Raw genomic sequence first — 19947 nt, forward strand, 5'->3', positions numbered from 1 at the left:
TCTACCTGTGTCTGCATGGGTTTCCTCCGGTTGCTCCGGTTTCTTCCCACGCTCCAAAAACACATGTTGGTAGGTGGATTGGAGACTCAATCAGACCTGCTCTGTGGGGGTCCTGGGCATTGACGAACAGGGGAAAAGGAGGAACAACGTATGCAGAGCAACAGATGGACTACAGTGTGTAATTGTAGAACTACAGGGTGCTCCTGTGTGGTCAGTGGAGCTGAGACAGTGGAGAGTGAGCCTAGAATCAAGAGTAAAATACTCCACCTCCAGCCCCTGAACTGGAATAACATCACCATTCACTGCAGGCTCTCCCTGATGAAGCGTGTATATAATGCGATGTATTTTGTTATTCATATATATTTCATTAGGGTTTTATTTAATACGAAACAGGACGGTTGTCCTCTTCGTATCGCGTCAGGCCTAATCCCCACCCCTGGGCTTTCACACGGTCATCGGTTGCAGCAGCGTTACCATGTGAACAGAGCTCAGAGAAACGCAGGAGAAGACTTCACTGCTGCGTCCCTGCTCCCTACAATCTGCCACCTCCCTGATCACTCTGCTCCATTACTACACTCTCAGAAATGCCCATATTCGGTCATTTACACACACTTTCTCCAAACCTGAGAGAACCTGCTACAGCAGCCGGCAAGGCCACCGCCCTGGAAACAGTAGGAGGGGGGTGGTGTGGATGTGGATGTGGATGGAGAAGGGCGTGGGGTGGATGGATGGTGGGATGAAAAGGAAGGGGGGGTGGGATAAGTCTTTGGACAGATTGGACATATTCAGTCATTCATAGCCTAGGAACATGGCTAGAAAGGGTGGGGTTAGAGCCTGAGATTGTGGAAGGAGGGAGGGATGTGAGAGGGAGGGAGGGGGAGGGCCACAATGGGTGGGTTCATGAGAGCGAGAGAGGGAGAGAGAGAGAGAGAGAGAGAGAGAGAGAGAGAGGGGGAGGAGGGGTTTATAGGGTGGGTTCAGTAGTCATTGTTCGGCGGCGTGCCTCACAGTGGCGGACTACTAACCGGCCGCAAGAGAGAGTGTGTGGATGTGTGTGAGAGAGAGAGAGAGAGTGTGTGTGTGTGTGGGCCCAAGTGTGTAATGAGTTAAAGCATCAGACGCCTCAGCTGTTGATACAGCCAGGAGAGAGAGAGAGAGAAAACGAGTGAGCAGTTGAGAGAGAGAGAAAGAGAGAGAGGAGTGTGAGAGAAGTGCAAAGAGAGAGGAAGGTGGAAAAAAGAGGAGAAGAGAGAGAGAGAGAAAGAAGAGAAGGATACTCCAAGCATGCTGTGCTGTATAAGAAGAACGAAGCCGGTAAATATACGTCCATCTTTTCTTCTGCTCTTCTTTCTTTGTGATTTTAAAGAGTTAATGTTTTTATATCTAGCCTTTATAGAGAGAGAGAGAGAGAGAGAGAGAGAGAGAGAGAGAGAGAGAGAGAGAGAGGGAAAAGAAGCCCCCTGACACGCCTTGCTAATGTAATTAAGCTGCTGACAGCATTGAGAGTGGGATCGCTGCTTTTGAGGCACTTTCCCAGTGAAGATCTCAGGAGCTGGCAGCATGCGCCGCTGGTGTTTTGCATCGTCTCCACGTTTCTGCTGCAAGTTTTTTATTTATTTATTATTTATTTTATTGTTGCTCGTCTTTTCTCAAGCACACTTTGGTTTGATGCTTAAAACGTGAAGCTGAAGATCGCTCGATGCACGACTGAGTTGCATTGCATTGCATTGCACAGTTAGAGCTGCAACTTAGGGCTGAGGAAGAGGGAGAGAGAGAGGAGGAGGGAAAAAGGGTGGGGTGCAGCTTGGCTGAGGAGATGTAGGGTGCGTGTGAAATTGTGCGAGTGCTGAGTTTTAGATGCAGCCTTTGGGGCTCAGCAATGCCTCTGTGAGATTATGTTTTGCTCATTATTTTACACTGTGTTTTCTGTTATTTTACGGTTGTTTTTTATTTATTTATTTATTTTTTTATTTTTTGTCCACCGCTGTGTTGTCTCCTTTCTTGCAGTGGTCAGTGCTTGTGTGTTCCTTTTTTTCAGGTGAAAATGTTTTTATTATATGTTTTATTTATTTCTTTATTTTATTTGTATTCGCTGCACTGCAACAGCAACACCCCAAATGCATGCAGCATTGGGTGGGAAAAAAAACGCCGTGACGAGTGACGCGCCGGAAAAAGTAGAGCAACGGTGAGGTCACGAGGTGCAGGTGGCAAAAAAAAAAAAAAAAAAAAAAACGAAGTGGAGGAAGGGGGAGGAGGAGGAGGGATAAGGGGCAGGTGGGGGCAAATGAGACGAGAAGGGAGGGTGGTTTCTTTTGTTCTCTGTGAGAGATGACACACACACACACACACACACACACACACACACCAGTTTTAATATCACATCTCCAGCCAGCTCCAGGATTTTCCTAAAGTCATTCGGAAGCTTTTTCTACTGGAACAGCTGGAAATACAAGCTTTTGGCTAAGGATGAGCGATAACTCAGGAAACTAATATCACGATAAGATGAGGCGATACGCAATCAACAGAGTCACATTTGTTCTGATAATACCCATGATGCACTTATAAAAGTTGGGAAATAATTTTATCACGATACCGATAAACACCCACACATCGTCCACCCCTTAAACCACTCACTCTCTTGTCTCTGGCTTCCTCCCGGACCACACTCTAAGCAGTGGACTGACCACAACTCCTCAATCCTTCAGACTCTTTACTGATTTCTCATGTTATTACATAGTGTTGAGTACCAGCTTCTCCTCATTGCTCCACCTTGGGCCTTCTCCATCTTCCCAGGCTTAAGATTCCCAGATGATCCTCATTGAAACCTGTGTAATCGATTAATTTTTCACTATGGGTTTCTATATGGTGCCGGTTCTTTTCTGGGAACCTCTGGAGCCTATGTAGAGCCATTTTCTCAGCCACAGTGACAAGCTGTTCATCAGGTATCCCACCAGCCATTAAAGTGCAGTCCAGGGCACTTTTGCTAAGGGTGTGGGAAGAGCAGTTAGAAGGTGAAGAACATAAAGACATGACTGTATTAATAGTCATTTTATTGCGAAGGATACTTTTAAAGCACAATACCCAGGCTGTTTTCTAAGAGGGGGACATGTCTTGTGTAAATGTAGAAGCAGCTCTGAGGGCAGCAGAGGAGCTCAATTTTCAGATAAAAGTGAGGATCCAGATGTTGATGATGATGAAGGTGAGGTGAAGCGTCCGGCAAAATAATTCCAGCCGCTCTGGTGGGAGAATCCAAGGAGAAGGAGAAGAGGAAGGGAAAAAGGGCGTGGCGGCAGGACAGGAGGATTCACCGCAGAGAGAGAGAGCGAGCGAGAGAGGGGGAGGGAGAGAGAGTGAAGGAGAAGGAGGCAGTCTTCTCAAATAAATCCTCATAAATCCAGACGAAGGGAAGCTGGAATATCTGCGGTTTCTCTCTGGGATGCTCTCGCTCGTTTCTGCCGAGGCATTAAGCACCTGCTCACCGCTAAACAGAGGATAATGATCCCTTCTCCCTCTCTTCCGCTTTCTGTCTCCCCCTCAGCTTCAAATTCCCAGCGGACTACTAAGTGTGAGGATGGGGGAGGTGTGTGTTCATTTCCCCCACACGTTTTCAGACAAGCCCCACCTCCTGGTCAATACCGGTGGTTGGGATTACTAGCAAATCTCAGTGCTTATATCATAGCTGTTTTGAAGGGGCGTGGCTAATTGCTAGCCTTAAACAGGTGGGACTAATGCTAGATGGAGCTATGGCTAATTCAACAACAGGCACAGCTACAGCTTGCAAATCCTCAGGGGGCAATGTTGTGGCTAGGTAATCTTTATCATGCTTGGCCACAGCTAGTTAATCTTTAGAGGGTGGAGCAATGACTAGCTCACATCCCTAGGCAGGGCTAGTCCTTATATAGTTCTAGCTAACCCTAGCCCAGAAAACAAGGATGCTACAACCCAATCCTAGCCCAGAAATCCCAGTCATTACAGCCCAATCCTAGCCCAGAAATTTGAGATGCTACAGCCCAATGCTAGCCCAGAAAACCAGGATACTACAGCCTAATCCTAGCCCAGAAAACCAGGATACTACAGCCCGATCCTAGCCCAGAAATCCCAGTCACTACAGCCCAATCCTAGCCCAGAAAACCAGAATACTACAGCCCAATCCTAGCCCAGAAATCCCAGATGCTACAGCCCAATCCTAGCCCAGAAAACCAGGATACTACAGCCCAATTCTAGCCCAGAAATCCCATATGCTACAGCCCAATCCTAGTCCAGAAATCCCAGATGCTACAGCCCAATCCTAGCCCAGAAAACCAGGATTATACAACCCAATCTTAGCCCAGAAAACCAGGATACTACAGCCCAATCCTAGCCCAGAAAACCAGGATGCTACAGCCCAATCCTAGCCCAGAAAACCAGGATGCTACAGCCCAATCCTAGCCCAGAAATCCCAGTCACTACAGCCCAATCTTTGCCCAGAAATCCCAGTCACTACAGCCCAATCCTAGCCCAGAGAACCAGGACTCTGCTGGCTGTTCCTAGCTGCTGCTTGTCAGTTCACACTTAGAGGCGTGGTTTTGTCAGAACGTGGGTGGAGGAAAGAGAAAATAAAGCAAAATTTAAAGCTGCATCTCTGTCAGTCCAGCAGGGCGTGGCTCTGAGTGCTATTACATGAACACAGTGCCATAAAACACACGGCTTATTGAACACAGCCATAAAATCTGCAGCTAGTTTAACAGCGAGGGGGATTCATGCATGAAATTGCAGAGAAGCGACAGCACACACACCTACAAACACACACACACACACCTGCAGTGGCCCAGATCCATCCCTCTGTGTGAAATGTCTGCGTTTCAGAGTGTTATAGTGAGAAGAGAGATGTGTGGAAAGAGGATACAGCCCATTATCTAAAGTAAGGGTGGTCTTGGATCAGCGATGTGTGAATCATCATTTGCACTGGGACCAGCAGTTTATCCAGGTCCTGACGGTGATGGAGGTCACTTGTTTTGTTGGTGCTTTCTGCAGTAATTTAAATGAGATTTAGCCGATTTCAGGGAGTAATATATTTTGGTATTTAGTGTTTGGATCAATTACATTGAGCACAATTGCAATGACAGGACCTAAGAATCGAAAAAGAAAACATTTCCACTCGTAAAACGAACTAACCGTGTCATTTGACCTGAGGTGTCCAAACCTTTCCACATGAGATGATATACAGATTAATCCCTGCACGAACCTCAGGGTCCAAGGCTGACTCCTGCGCCGCTGAGAGCGCTACTGATAGAGTCAGCGGGAAACCAAGGCCTTGTCAGGGAAGTAATTCTCAGTGGAGGGTGGGAAATGTATTCAGCGTTAACCTTAAAGCCCTTCTCCCTCTTTAGCACCCCCACAAAGCCCCGCATCGTAAGCATCTGATGAGTTATGGCCCATCGCCAATGAACCCGCTCTAAACGACATGTTCGCTGTCAATCATTTTGATTGGACACGCTTCCCTCTAACAGATCCGGACTGTCCACCGCCGGACGATCACTCCTTCAGTCTTTATACACAGCGTCCTGTCTCGACTCATTGATTTGAGGCTGCGGCATCTATTACAACAATCTGGGCTTCATTTTACAAAGTGATACGTTGTTTGAGTGTCACTCGGATGGGCTCCACACATCGACCCGTCCTTCCATAGCAACTCATAGCGACTCATTCGTCTGTTGCATCTTTGTTGTTATTTTCTCCCTCTTTTGTGTCATCCTTTCCATCAAGTAATTTCTGCTGCTTGCCAAAAGCCTGCGGATATTAATGAGGTTGTGTTTTAGGGGCTGGTTAAATTACAAATGAAATAATAAAATCAACTAATTATGGGATGTTTTAAAATAAATGGATGTGATGTTAAAGAGCACTGTGTGTTTACTATATTTTATGTAAAAATAAGTAAACAGGTCATTTCAAAGTACAAACTCAAGGCATTTTTAAGCACATTCATTTAAAACAGCTTCATTTCAAAACAGAAAATTATATATCAAATGCTTCATATAATTTATAAATTTTCTATTTAATTCCCCCCCAGTTTCAGACAAGTTCACATCGTCTGAACACACCTGAGTGTTTTAGATTTAGTGTTTTTTTTAAGAATTGTGGTCCAGTTCCCTTTCTAAACTTGTCCAGCTTTGCAAGAGTAGATATGAAAGAGTTTTGCCGGTTTGGTCAGTTTTAAAAAATGTTTTATTTAGTTTCTTTTTAAAGGGGAAGATTGAGGTCACTTTATTTCAACAAACGTAATTCACCTTTACATCAAACTCACTGTAGAGCACCGGAGCGTGCGGGCGAAGAAGATTGGTCAAGGAAAAAGAATGAATAAAAAGCATTTTATATTTTAAATGCACTTCAGTAAAACAAGAATGACTCAGAATAGGTCAAATATAAGAGAGGAACATGAGTCTGTATTTGTAGATAATGAGATGATGTATTTAAATGCACTGAGATTAATATACTAAAATAAACAAGTTATCAATAATGAGTTAAAAATGAAAAGAGCACACAGAACCAGGCAGGGTGGAGAGTAGATATGAGAGTAAATATGCTGCTGATCCCCAGGGTCATGTTAGATGTGATAAATTTACAGGAAAACTAGGTTCTAATCCAGCCCCACAGTGTTATATCAGAAATGGTGTATTTATACATTCAAAATAATAAAAAACCCATTACAAAGCAATAGTTCAGTACATCCTTAGTTATTCCTGAATCTATTATATGTGCTGATTTATTTACAGGGGCTGACCTCACTGATGGCAATGATTTCATGTGTTTTACGGTGTATTACTCATCCTTCTCAACAAATCTCATTAATATCAGCTTTCAGACTGGATTACATACTACAGCAAAACAATGGGAGGCCTGTGGGCCACGCCTTAATCTCCATTTCACTGAATATCTGTGTGAAGTTCATACCTATGCGATACTTACAGTATTTCTGTGTTTTGGAATTTCTTGCTTTGTCTGTTTTTGTAATTTTCACCCCTGCATTCACCTCAGTTTCATTCTTTTTTCTTTAATCCGCCGTAAAACAAAGGGCTAATAGCATTTACCTCAGAGACAGGGGTCCGCTGCTGTCTTAAACCGTGGATGATGTCATGGTCTCGGGTGATCAGGGCGTAATGATGAGTGTGACTCATGAGAAATGAGTCACTCTGCAGCGGCAGCTACAACACACCACCTAATACTGAGCGCCTGTAGCGTTAGCGTGTGTTTTTTTGCCGTTAGACAGCTGCTTGAGCAACAGGTGCCTTGGAAAAGTGGGAAATTCACTTCGTAGCAATTTGCTACATGTGCTAAAGTCATGTTCTGTTCTTACACCATCCAATTATAATCAATTTTACCTCAGAACACATGGTTTTGCACGCTAACACAAGCTCAAGACAGTGCTGATGGGATTAGCAGCTCAATTAGCCATGCCGTCAAACTGAGTGAAGATGTCAGTGTGTAAGAGAGAGTGCTTTTATAGCTGAAGGTTCAATAAGAAAAATGTTTACAGCACCCAGGAGATTATGAAAATGTGATCCCATCTCATAGCGAATGTGATGAGGCTATTGATCCACTATTGATTTAAAGAAGCTTAGCAGTAACTACCACCTGAACTGAAACAATAAGCTCAAAGGAGGGCCCTGGATCTTTTCCCAACTGACCCTACCTCATTCTTTTCTTCTCTTTTATTACAGCAGACAGTGCCTTTAAGTTTGACTGTGCTGAGATGCAAACACTGACCCAAAATACACTTAAAATAATGGGAAACACACCATTAGGGTTCTCATTCAAGCATGTTGAGATGATACAGATTGGTGACAAATAAACTTTAGACATTTAACACTTAGACGTCTGACTTTGTTGAGTGGTGGTTTTGCTATTCATATTGTTTACGTTATAGATATGATAATAAACTCTGTGCCTTGGCATCACAGTGGAGCAGCAGGTAGTGTCTCTATCACAGCACCAGGGTCCTGGAGGTTGTGGGTTCGAGTCCAGCTCCGGGTGACTGTCTGTGAGGAGTGTGGTGTGTTCTCCCTGTGTCTGAGTGTGTTTCCTCCAGGTGACTGTGAGGAGTGTGGTGTGTTCTCCATCATCCAGTGATTCTGGGTAGGCTCCGGACCCACTGCTGCCCTGAACTGGGGTTACAGACAATGAACAAATGTAACAGATATCGCAAACAGACAGTGTGTTACTTTACTAAAGGAGTGACTGTAAAACTATATTTTACAAATCATTTCCCAGTTTCTAATCACCTTGATTAGTCCATGCCCCTAAATATTAATGTTAGTCACAGTAAGCTTAGCGCTAGCACAGAGGCTTTAACTAAATTTATCATTATATTAGCGTATTTTTGCTATTTCACGTCCAAACTGAATGAATGTTTATTTAGAAAATCACTGCCTTTACATCCCTGTGATAAACAAAATGCTCGGCCGTGAATTTTTCAGTAATTATCAAAAATCCATTCATTTCATTTTTCTCATAAATCCATCGTAGACCAGGAAGTCCTTAAAGGGGCATAACGGCCAGAGCAGCGCTATTATCTCCTCCTTGCTTTAATGAGCTGCCAGGCTCCGGCCGCTTCCTGCAGCTCATTATCGGGAAGAGTCCAATAACCAGAAGGATAACTCCAGAGTCTGGCCTCCATTCAGTGGCCGAGTCTGCACTCAGTGAACCGCTCTGCTTTAAAACTCTGGGCAGTGTACAGCCGAGAGGAAACGTGTCCTCTGCCCTGTCACCACCTACCAATCACTCACACCATAGTTTGTTTTTATTGCCTCCAAAATATTCAATTTATTGCCATTTAGTAATAATATATATATGTATGTGTGTGTGTGTGTGTGTGTGTGTGTGTGTGTTTGTGTGTGTTCACTATCACAGATAAATGAGGAGCCTCAGTGTTGTGCAGTGATAGAACATTTGAGGGTCATAAAAAAAAATAAGGATAAAATCATGAAAATAAAACCATATTATTGAGTGCTATGTTATAATTATGAAGTGCTGTGAGAGTAAGTGATATTTATGAGAAATATTGTGTCTTATGTAATGTTTTAAATCACAAATACAGCAGAAAATTGCCCATCATTGATGAGTTTGTGTTTAATTTATAATTTTTTTCTCATCAGGAGCTACACTATATATCCACACACACACACACACACCACACAATGCCTAATGCCAAGAATCCACCAGAGGGGTGTTGATTTGTGATCTCCTGTCAGTGCTGAATGCAATCAAATCCTCATAGCAATGTTCCAGTGTAGCTCCTCCCAGAAGATTAGAAGCTAAACTATAAACTTCTTTTAAAATCTTTAATTTCAGGAGAATTGTGGAAAGAGAATCTGTCTGAAACCTTGTGTAGTGTCTCACTGTGTAATGAATTATAATTTTATTCAAATTCACCTCATTATTTCAGCATAATATTCATGCATAATTTTTTCTTCCAAGTTGTGTGCTTGCGTAATCTTTTTATTTGTTTTTCTCTATCATTTGATTAACACTTCATTTCCCACAGGAACTATTTCATTTGTTCATTTGCATTGTTTCGTTTATGTTTCTTCATTTATTTTTATTTTTGTTTCTCATTAGAGACTTATGCATATTAAAATAACAGCCGTTGGGTGGGAAAATACAGCCGAGGACCCAAGCGTAACAAAAGGTAAACAACCCATCCCTCACCTGTTCAACTTTCTGCCTTTTATTTCAGAAATGAAAGGGAAAATGACACATCTGAAGACCCCAATGAGTAATGGGTGAAGCGCTTAGCTTTTAGGGTCTGATCGAGTCTGTAAAGACCAATAAAAGTTAATTTATAGTTTAACTTTTCTGTGTTATTAACTTTTGACCCACAGGAGACATTGCTGTGAGGAGTGTGATGTGTTCTCCCTGTGTCTGCGTGGGTTTCCTCCGAGTGACTGTCTGTGAGGAGTGTGATGTGTTCTCCCTGTGTCTGCGTGGGTTTCCTCCGAGTGACTGTCTGTGAGGAGTGTGGTGTGTTCTCTCTGTGTCTGAGTGGGTTTCCTCCGGGTGACTGTCTGTGAGGAGTGTGGTGTGTTCTCCATGTGTCTGAGTGGGTTTCCTCCGGGTGACTGTCTGTGAGGAGTGTGGTGTGTTCTCCATGTGTCTGCGTGGGTTTCCTCTGGGTGACTGTCTGTGAGGAGTGTGGTGTGTTCTCCCTGTGTCTGCGTGGGTTTCCTCTGGGTGACTGTCTGTGAGGAGTGTGGTGTGTTCTCCCTGTGTCTGTGTGGGTTTCCACCAGGTGCTCTGGTTTCCTACCACGCTCCAAAAACACACGTTGGTAGGTGGATTGGAGACTCAAAAGTGTCCGTAGGTGTGAGTGTGTGTCGCCCTGTGAAGGACTGGTGCCACCTCCAGGGTGTGTTCCCGCCTTGCGCCCAATGATTCCAGGTAGACTCCGGACCCACCATCGCCCTAAACTGGTTGAGGGATACAGACAATGAATGAACAAATGAATGAAGAGATATTGCAGATCTGATTGCGGCAATCAATTTCCGAGACACTTCTGATCTTCTTTGATATGCTCCATGACCACCTTCCTATTGGAACTTGCCCTTGATCGAATATGGCGGCTTTCAAAATGTGGCCATGTTCCTGACAGAGCCTTAGTGGTAGGACCCTCCCCCATTACTCATTGGGGTATTCAGATATGTAATTTTCCATTCCCTTTCTGAAATTAAAGGGTGTCCTGAAACTTGTGACTCACACTTTACTGATGTAGGCCAGGATTATTATGATTTATTTTTGTTATTTCCCGTTAAAATAACTTCTCTCTACCTTTGAAAGACTTAACTAAGTTCCCTAAGGGGATCTGCATTTTTTTAATGCAGCAGACCAAAACCTAGCAGGCTAACACTATTAAAACAATATATATATATAATTGAAAACATGAAGTGTTAGCAAAAGGGATTTTAGCATGCTAGTTTATGACATGCATCTGTTCATATCAGCATTATTCATGTTAGCATTAGCAAACAAAGTGTTGTAGTAATGTTCCAGTGTAATGTTTTAACAAAAGGTTCATGTTAACATGAAGGGAACTAATCTTGGCATGTCATCTTTTAACCTGCATTAGCATGGAGTGTTACCACTTAGATGGCAATGCTAAAAGCAAGTGTTAGCATTGCATTGTTATCATATAACAAAATGTTAGTATAGCATTGAAATGATCTTACAAACACAAGCCAGTGTTAGCATGAGGAGCATTAGCATTGTAGATCTTCTGCTGGACATGAGCAGTAGCCTAGTTACGGTAATATTTTAAGGTGTCAAAGTGCTAACACTTAACTCGTCCCTTTGTCCTCGGCCGTTTGTAAACGTCTTTCTTTATGGAGTCTGGCTGCTGTCCAGCAGTGCGTGTATTCACTGAGTTATAGAGCCGGGAATTAACTGCTTTCAGTCTCTAAAACACTGCCAAATGCTCAGTGTGCTAACAGACTATATTTCATGAGGCTAGTCCAGCCGGGATACTGTTTATATCCCAGTTCTCACTCTCTGTGGATTGTGGGTAAGATTCTGATGCTGCCATTTGGCCTCTCCATGGTTCCTGGCAGTGGAGAGTGAAGGCCAGAAGGAGAAGGTTGTATCTGTGAATGCTAGGAACAGAGCTACTGTCCGTTAACATTTGGCGCCAAGACACATGGGACTGGAGTAGTGGACAGGAGTCCGAGAGATCAGGAGTGGTCTCTGTCTCTCTGTATGGGTCTCTCCTTTTCCCCTATCGTTTACAATGATTTTGGGATCAGGGTATAGGTTTGGCTAATGTAAATGAATTAGCTGCTATGTTGAGCTAATGTAACAGATTTAACACTAATGGTACTTTTCCACTACACACTACTTACTCTACTGTACTCTATTCTACTCCACTCGAGTTCATCTGTAAAATCTCCAGCTGCAGCAGAGATCAGGTTTGTTTTTGTCCGACTCACGACGGCAGCTCGTAAAATTACGCCGTGGTTTTTTGAAGAGGTTCAAACGCTCCTTGGATCGGTGGCCAACGAAAGAATCCAGCGAGAGCTGGACGCTGCAACAAGGAAGGAACAAACTCTACTGATCTGTCTGAACTGATGACGGAGCTGTGTTCTGTCCCAAACAACCACAACAACACGCCAATACACCATGAGTAAACACCACTTAATGTTACTGCCTTCTGTTACCATTAGAGACGGGGTTTTGAGACGACACCAGATACGTGTCTGGGGGAGCTGTGAAAGTGAAAACCAAACCAGGCAGCAGCGTCCAATCAAGGAAATTCAAGTATTGTCAAGTAGAGTAGGTACCATGCAGTGGAAAAGCACAATTATGGTTCTCATTCAAGCGTGTTGAGATGTTACAGATTGGTGACAAATGAACTTTTGACATTTAACACTTCGATGTCTGTCTTTGTTGAGTGGTGGTTTTGCAATTCATATTGTTTACATTATAGATATGATAATAAACTCTGTGTTGTGGCATCACAGTGGCGCAGTAGGTCGTGTCTCTGTCACAGCTCCAGGGTCCTAGAGGTTGTGGGTTCAATTCCCACTCCGGGTGGCTGTCTGTGAGGAGAGTGGTGTGTTCTCCCTGTGTCTGCGTGGGTTTCCTCTGGGTGACTGTCTGTGAGGAGTGTGGTGTGTTCTCCCTGTGTCTGCGTGGGTTTCCTCCGGGTGACTGTTTGTGAGGAGTGTGGTATGTTCTCCCTGTGTCTGTGTGGGTTTCCTCCGGGTGATTGTCTGTGAGGAGTGTGGTGTGTTTTCTCTGTGTCTGTGTGGGTTTCCTTCGGGTGAATGTGTGAGTGAATGTGTGTGTGTCTGTGAAGGACTGGCGCCCCCTCCAGGGTGTGTTCCTGCCTTCCACCCAGTGATTCCGAGTAGGCTCCGGATCCACCGTGACCCTGAACCAGATAAGGGTTACAAACAATGAATGAATGAATGAATAAAATCTATGACTTCTGTTCTATGTTCTGTTCGACTTGTGCAGACCTTGTCTAACTGGAGAGAAAGGGGCCAGCTATCTCTTCTAAGAGTGGGGTTGATAAAGTATTTGGCCAGAGTTGTTTAATGCCAGCGATCATTTGGAGCTGAAAGCTGATGTTTGCAGGCGATGGACTGTGGCTAGTTCCATGCCAGTGATCAATAAATCCCTGGACATCTCGGGCAAGGAGCCATCCAGGAGTAAGAGGTCACGGCCTCTGGCTCCCGAAACTCTCACCTCCTTTAACAGCTACAACCGAGGTGGCCTGTTATAGACAGAGCCTGAACTGTCTGAACAGCCACCCCTGCAAGACGGGCTTATTGCCTCATTCCCTACAAACTCCCATGTACACAGTGCCCTGCACCTGTCCACGACTTTGTAAGAAGATACTTTGTAAATCTCACTATATTAACGCAGAGCTGTGCGTCAAGTAAAAACTGATTGGCCATCCTGGTTTGGATACTGCCCCCTAGTGGACATGTTCTGGTTAGGTTAAGTTATTTTGCTGAGACATATTTGTATACGTGGATCTTCATAAAAATATAAACCAGTCTAGCGTTGTCACCACACAGCTGCAGGGTGTCGAGGTCCTGGGTTCTTTCGGTGTCTGTGTCCTTCATGGGCTCTGGTTTCCTCTAACACTCATGTTAGTACATGGATTAGATAAACAGAGTTGTGAAGAGTGTATGCTTCCTGACCACTGGGAGTCCAAATAAATGGAAGTATTGTCTCAGGAAGGGCATCCATTGTAAAACCTGTACGTAAAGGTTGTGTACGTAACAGTGTGGATTGTAATGGTCCAGAGCAACTGAAAGACAAGGAGAAGTATTAATAGAAGAAAAAGACATTGCCTCTGATTCAGCATCTTAAGAAAATCCCCAAATAGTGGGAAAGGTCCCATTGTGTTCTCAGAGATTCTTTTGTGGTTAATACAATGATTTCTAGAGCCTCTTTCTAAGATTTCTGTCTATTAAAATCTTATTGTATTCCCTTTGTCATCAACATCAAAATGGAGCTATTTGTCAGACATTGTTTATAGATGCTCAGTGGAGGCTTTGGTGTTGGAGCCTTGATGTCCCATAATTACTGCCCTTTTCTGTGGCTTGGATTTTTGGACACAAGTCATTTTCAAAGCTCTGCAAAATAAATTCCAGTGCCATTTCCCAACCTTTTCTTACAGTTAATTTTTAAAATTGTCCAAAAAAGTCAACTTTACCTTTATTCAGACATTTTCAGACGTTCCATTAAGGCTCATGCAGATATAAATGAGCTCTTTTCTGATTGTAATGTGCTGTAAAAAAGCAGTATAGGATGCTGCAAATGTGGGGATCCTTTGATTCGTTCACATACTGAGGGCCACGAGCAGCACAACGTTCAGTGGCTGCAGCCTTAACTGCAGTCACAGCTTCATGTTATGAAGCCATTACACTGATACTAAAACAAAACCTCCCCTATATGGGAGACCCACTCTATGGAGCATGAACTGGTTAATTTAGGGACCAAAAAAAAGAATCTGATACTTGATATTAAGTTGCACTTTATAGAGCAATAAATAGATGCAAAATAACCACTTTCATAAACAATGTGTGCTACTTTTCTGGTGACACACAGCAGATTGTTTCCTAGAACTCAAGACAACAAGCACCTGTACTCAATTAAATCCACATTCTAAAACACTGAGCCTTTTTGGTGAATCCGATTCTCATCAGCACAGACCATAAAGCTTCACAACAGAGGCGCTGAGACAAAGCCACAGTGTTGCTTCATGGTATGCTAATCACAAGCTAACAGCTGCAGATTTCCGGCATGCTTAAAGTCTGCCTGAAAAACATGGTGTCCTGCAGTGTGCCGGCTCCAGAGCGGTTTTTAAAGCCCAGTGTGGTGTCTCTGCTGGAGCAGCTGGATGATTAGCGTGCTGGAGAATTTGGACACGGCTACTGAGACAACGAGACACCTGCGGGAACCAGGACTAACCTGCTGAAGATAGTGTTTTCAATCTAATGTCAGTGGGTAGCATCTGGTTGGAGGATCAATGGGCTGTGAATATATAACTGAAGTTTACTGAGAGGTGAACACACTGCTGACGCATGTTGTGGTGTGAAGTGGAGGGTTGAGGAGAGACCTGTGGACTCTCTCCAATGATGGTGATAGGAACCAGGGAAACCCAGGACCACCTCCAGTGACCTACACCTGTCTGAAGAGCTGTATGTGGGATGTGGATGACGGAGATACATTTGTATGGAGATGTCATGACACACTGAATGCTCTGGATGGATCTTGGATATGAGGAACATTTACATTCAAATGTCTGGTTCCTATCAGCAACACTAGACAATTCAGGCTTGGTAAACTGCAAAACAACTAAAAGTGAGATTAAAGAAAGAACTTTTCTTTACTCTGCTCTGCCCCGATCTTAACCTTTCGCCCGGTTTGAAATGTGAGACGCCTCTCCTCTGCGTGATTACCAGTCCTCTGTTGGAGGAACACTGGAGTAATCCCTGCTGAGGAAGCTACCAGAATGTATAATGCTAAATCAGTAGACTGCAAGCTTAGCTAACCTTGGGAAACATTCGCCTCTTCCTACAACTAACATTAGCCTTGAGACTTAAGCAAATGGCCTTTTCAAACTGCCATGCTTCGACAAACACTGTTTGATCCTGATCAAATTGATAAGAAATGGAATTATCTTTGTTTAGGACTGTGTTTTAGCTTCAGAAGAAAAGGCAGCTGGGAACTGATCAACAAATCTGTCACCACAAAGTTACAAATGTGCACATTTCACCCTGGGAACTATGGGTAACGTGACATTTCTTGGACCTTTGTGGGTATATATCCATTGCTTATACCTTAACGGACTAAAATTCTAGTTAGGGTTAGGGTTACCGTCCTGACATGTTGGTTTTGGAAGTAGGATGTTGGGTTAACCTCTTATTTCTCATTCCTCAGGTGGAGAAGAATGAAGAGGCTGACCAGGAGATCAAGCAAGATGGCACCAAACCAGAAGACAAAGCCCACAAGGCGGCCACCAAGATCCAGGCCAGCTTCCGGGGACACATAATCCGGAAAAAAATGAAGGATGACGACAAAGAGGAGGACAGTCCGGCCGTCCCGGAGGCGGCTGAGGCTGACGCAGCCGAGGAGGTGCCTAAGGAAGGGGATGGTGAGAAAGAGGAGAAGAAAGAGGAGGAAGCTTCGTCTCCTGCCGCTGAGAAGCCTACCGAGGATGGTGGCGAGGAGAAAGCCAAGAGTCCCGTCACTGAGCCACCAGCCAACTCTCCGGCAGCTCCTGATGAAGGCAAGACCGAAGCTCCAGCCGCCGCCTCGCCTTCGGAACAGGGCGGAAAGGAAGATGCCAAGGAAGCGGACAAACCCGGAGAGGCGTCCACCGGCGAGACCGAGAAACCGGCCGAGAATGTAACCGCAGACAAGAAGGAGGAGGTTGAGGTGGAAGCCAAACAAGCCGACGTGCCTGCCGCTGGTAGTGAAGAAGCAAACCAAACACAAGACAAAAAAGGTGGGTCAGAACAGAGGACGTCTCAGATTAATGCCATGGTTCAGATGTAAACAGTAAAAGTGGGAAAGTATTGGTCGTCAAAGTTCTGAAGTATCAAGAGTATCATGATTCATCACGGCTCTAACGTCCTGGTGTCATTTCTGTAACAAGACTCTGGTTAATCACCTCATTTCAGATAAAAACACTTCAGAGTCTCTACAGCAGGGGTGGGCAATTATTTTTTCCATGGGGCCACATGAGAAACAGAAAATATTGTGGAGGGCCGGCCAAAAGGCTGATCTCAATTCTGCATAATATTAACTGTACTTCTTTGTAAAAAGCAGTAAATAGCATTGTTTTGACAAGCTGGTAAGAGTATATGTTATAATTAAGCAATGAAAACATGAGGTTGCCTTCCAAAAAATGTAATTTATTCAAGCGAATTTCACAAAACAATGGGAAAGGCAATTAATCACTAAAACGGCATCATAAAAACACGCTAAACATGCAAATAAAAATAAAAAAAGAAGCTTGGTAAAAAAGCCTTGCTGCTTTTGCAGTTTAGCTAGCAAAGCTTCCGATGTCCGCGCCCTTTCAGCATCAGTCACGTTCTTGTATTTCTCCCCGTGTTTCGTCTCGTAATGCCGACTCAAATTGTAGTCCTTAAACACGGCGATCTGCTCCCCGCAAACTAAACACACGGCTTTACCTCTCACTTCAGTAAATAAATACTTAGCAGTCCAATTTTTGTTGAAAACCCTGCATTCGGCATCTACCTTTCTTTTTTTTAGCATGAGCAGACATTTCTGAGGGCTAAAGTCGTCTTGTGACTTGCTAGTGACAACGATCAAATCACGCCCATGCCTCAATATACGTTTTGCGTCATCATGTACGTAAATAAAAAACAACTTCAAAATAAAAGCAATGCAGCTTCAGTCCATGCATCAGGTAAAGTAAGAAAATGTTTATTTTGTAATTTCCAATTAACGTTACACGGGCCGGTCAGAGTCAATCAAAGGGCCGTACAATGCCCAGGTTTGCTCTACAGTGTCATTAATGACTCTGTCACAAGTAACGACAGATTTCTCCGAATGTAGCGGAGTAAAGAGTGAGATGTTTGACTCTGAAAAGTAGTGAAGTTAAAGTAAAAAGTCAAGTTGTACCATCCAGCTCTCTGAGTTTTTCATTAGCCATCCATCCAAGGAGCTTTTGAACCACTTCAAGAGACCACTGTGTAATGACGGACAAGTCTCTATAGCCATTTAGTCCCTACTCAGCTTGCTTTTCCAGGAACCAGGTTTACCTAGTGGTAAAGCAGAGCCAAGTCCAGCTGAGTAGGTGCCATGCAGTGGAAAAGTGCCATAAGTTCTCAACGCTCGCTCACCTCCTCCTGTCTCCTCGTGTCCTGCCACCAACATTGTGTCAACTACATCTCAACTATTAAATCAGGCAGAAATCTGGTGATGTTCCTTTTATGGGTCAATGCTGGGGATCAGCACTACAGTACTCCTGAAGAACTTTGTATAAATTTCACACTCTTTTTGGGATTATTTTCTCCAGGTTTTTGATGAGAGAGAGATGGCGTCCCTTGAGAAACTCAAACTGCGTAATTGCAGTCGATGAGGTTTTAAAAATAACCATTAGATGGATCCTAATAAGCCCTCAACACGTCAGTGAAGACGATGAGGTGTTCCATGGCCTTGGACCTCTGAGAAAAGTGTGAGCATTCTGTGGGGGGCCTTTCATTAACGCTCGCTAATTGCGAGAAAGTATAGTAGCGGCTTCAGCATAAACAGAATGACGAAAGAATCGAGAATGAGAAGGAATTTAATGACGGCCGTCCTGAACTGATGAACAACAAAGACCCTACTTTGACTAAAACCCAAGATCTTGATGAAAACGATTTGAAATGTTGCTATGTTCTTTCCTCTACATCCTTTCTTTTCTTTGACACGCTCTGAAGTATCCCAGCAACATTTCAATGCTCTGATAATTAGCCCAAGCCTCTGGAAATGGTTGTTATTGCATGTCAATGGTTCCTGAAGGAAAAACAGGATGAGCTTCTGGGTCTAACTGAATTACTTGATCGATTTCTTGCCTCCAGATCTTATAGTTTCTGCTTTAAGTGTGCGGTGGTTTTGCCCAGAGATCCATACTGATGTGGGCTGCTCGATTCAATCTAAAGTGCATGACTTGACCACAATTAGGGCTTTATAGATGTTCACTCAGATTCGGCAAGAACACTTAGCGACTGTGAAGGACGCCGTTTACCATCGTCTTTGGAACGCTAACCGAGCCCATTAGTGACATTCTAGCCTGTAAACGTCTTATCTGTTATTATAGATGGTGAAAAACATGGCTGAAACAGAGCACTGGAAGAGTACTGAGATTTCAACAGACATTGTGTAGAGGATATACATTTCTCAGTATCAGAGAATTAAAATAACATTAAATAAGTCTTTAACCACACATCTGAAGTTCAGTCTCAGTGGTGTCTGAATGATCTCAAATCACAAATCCTTGCCCGGGCGTTCAGTGTAGATTTAGATGTTTGGCCTAAAGCCTTGGAGACACTACACGACTTCTAAAGTTGAAGCAGATTATAGAGTATCTCACACTACACCACCCCAAAGTCCTGAACTAAACATGCATCCAGCACTATGTAACATAATGTAGTTTATCACAGTTTTACAGTTCTCCACTGAGCTCCACTGCTCGCACCTGTGTTTACTTTCTGTGCTCAGTTCTCATTGGCTGTTGATGGGACTCATTCAGACTTGAGTTGGTGAAGAGTTTACACTATGCCACTACGTCCAAAGTTGGGTCGAAAAAAATAATCAAAATGTTTGATATGTTGTGACAAGTCTGAGCCCCTCACACACTACACGACTGTCCCTCCCCGAGTGACACCTGCGACTGCACCAGAGTCTGCCGACTCCAGCCAACCAGCGCAGACTCAGCTGACTGGGAATCGGGGTTAAACTCGGGCTAAAAGTCATGTAGTGTAACCCCAGCTTAAGAAAAACTTGTTTGTGTAGCTTTGTGTTCAGCTGGGAATCCAATACTTCGTCTGCTGAGTAGAGGTCCACAGTGATGTCCAAACACTCTACACTTTCAGATTCGGTAACTCCTTTTCCCTGTTTTTCCTTTCTCTCATTCCCAGATGCTGCAGACGACTCCGAGCCAGCGGAGGGTGCCATTTCGGAAGCGGAGACAAAGGAGGAGGCCAAGGATGATGAGGCTTAATTAGTGCTTAATTAAGATGCAGAGATGCAAAATTGTAAAAAAGTGGTAACTAATTATTACAAATTTACGAGAAACAAAAACAAAAGGTCGCTCTTTGCCCTCTGATTGTGGAGACGGTCTGTTTTTATTTGTTTGTCTGATATTATTATGATTATTACTATTATTTTTTTTTGGTGTGGCAATGATTTTTCTTACATCTATTGGGGGCGGGGCGGGGGGTGGTGGTGTGTGGG

General features: G+C 43.8%; 1 protein-coding gene across 1 annotated transcript; it reads left to right on the forward strand.

Annotated features, from left to right (window-relative positions):
• Positions 1–1001: 1001 nt before the first annotated feature.
• Positions 1002–19916, forward strand: gap43 (growth associated protein 43). The gene is made up of 3 exons (XM_066641307.1): positions 1002–1314; positions 15922–16489; positions 19632–19916. Exons 1-3 carry the CDS (start codon positions 1285–1287, stop codon positions 19712–19714), a joined length of 681 nt encoding a protein of 226 aa, XP_066497404.1. The 5' UTR covers positions 1002–1284; the 3' UTR covers positions 19715–19916.
• Positions 19917–19947: the final 31 nt, after the last annotated feature.

This window comes from Hoplias malabaricus, chromosome 1, assembly GCF_029633855.1.
Source record: "Hoplias malabaricus isolate fHopMal1 chromosome 1, fHopMal1.hap1, whole genome shotgun sequence".
Lineage (NCBI taxonomy): Eukaryota > Metazoa > Chordata > Actinopteri > Characiformes > Erythrinidae > Hoplias > Hoplias malabaricus.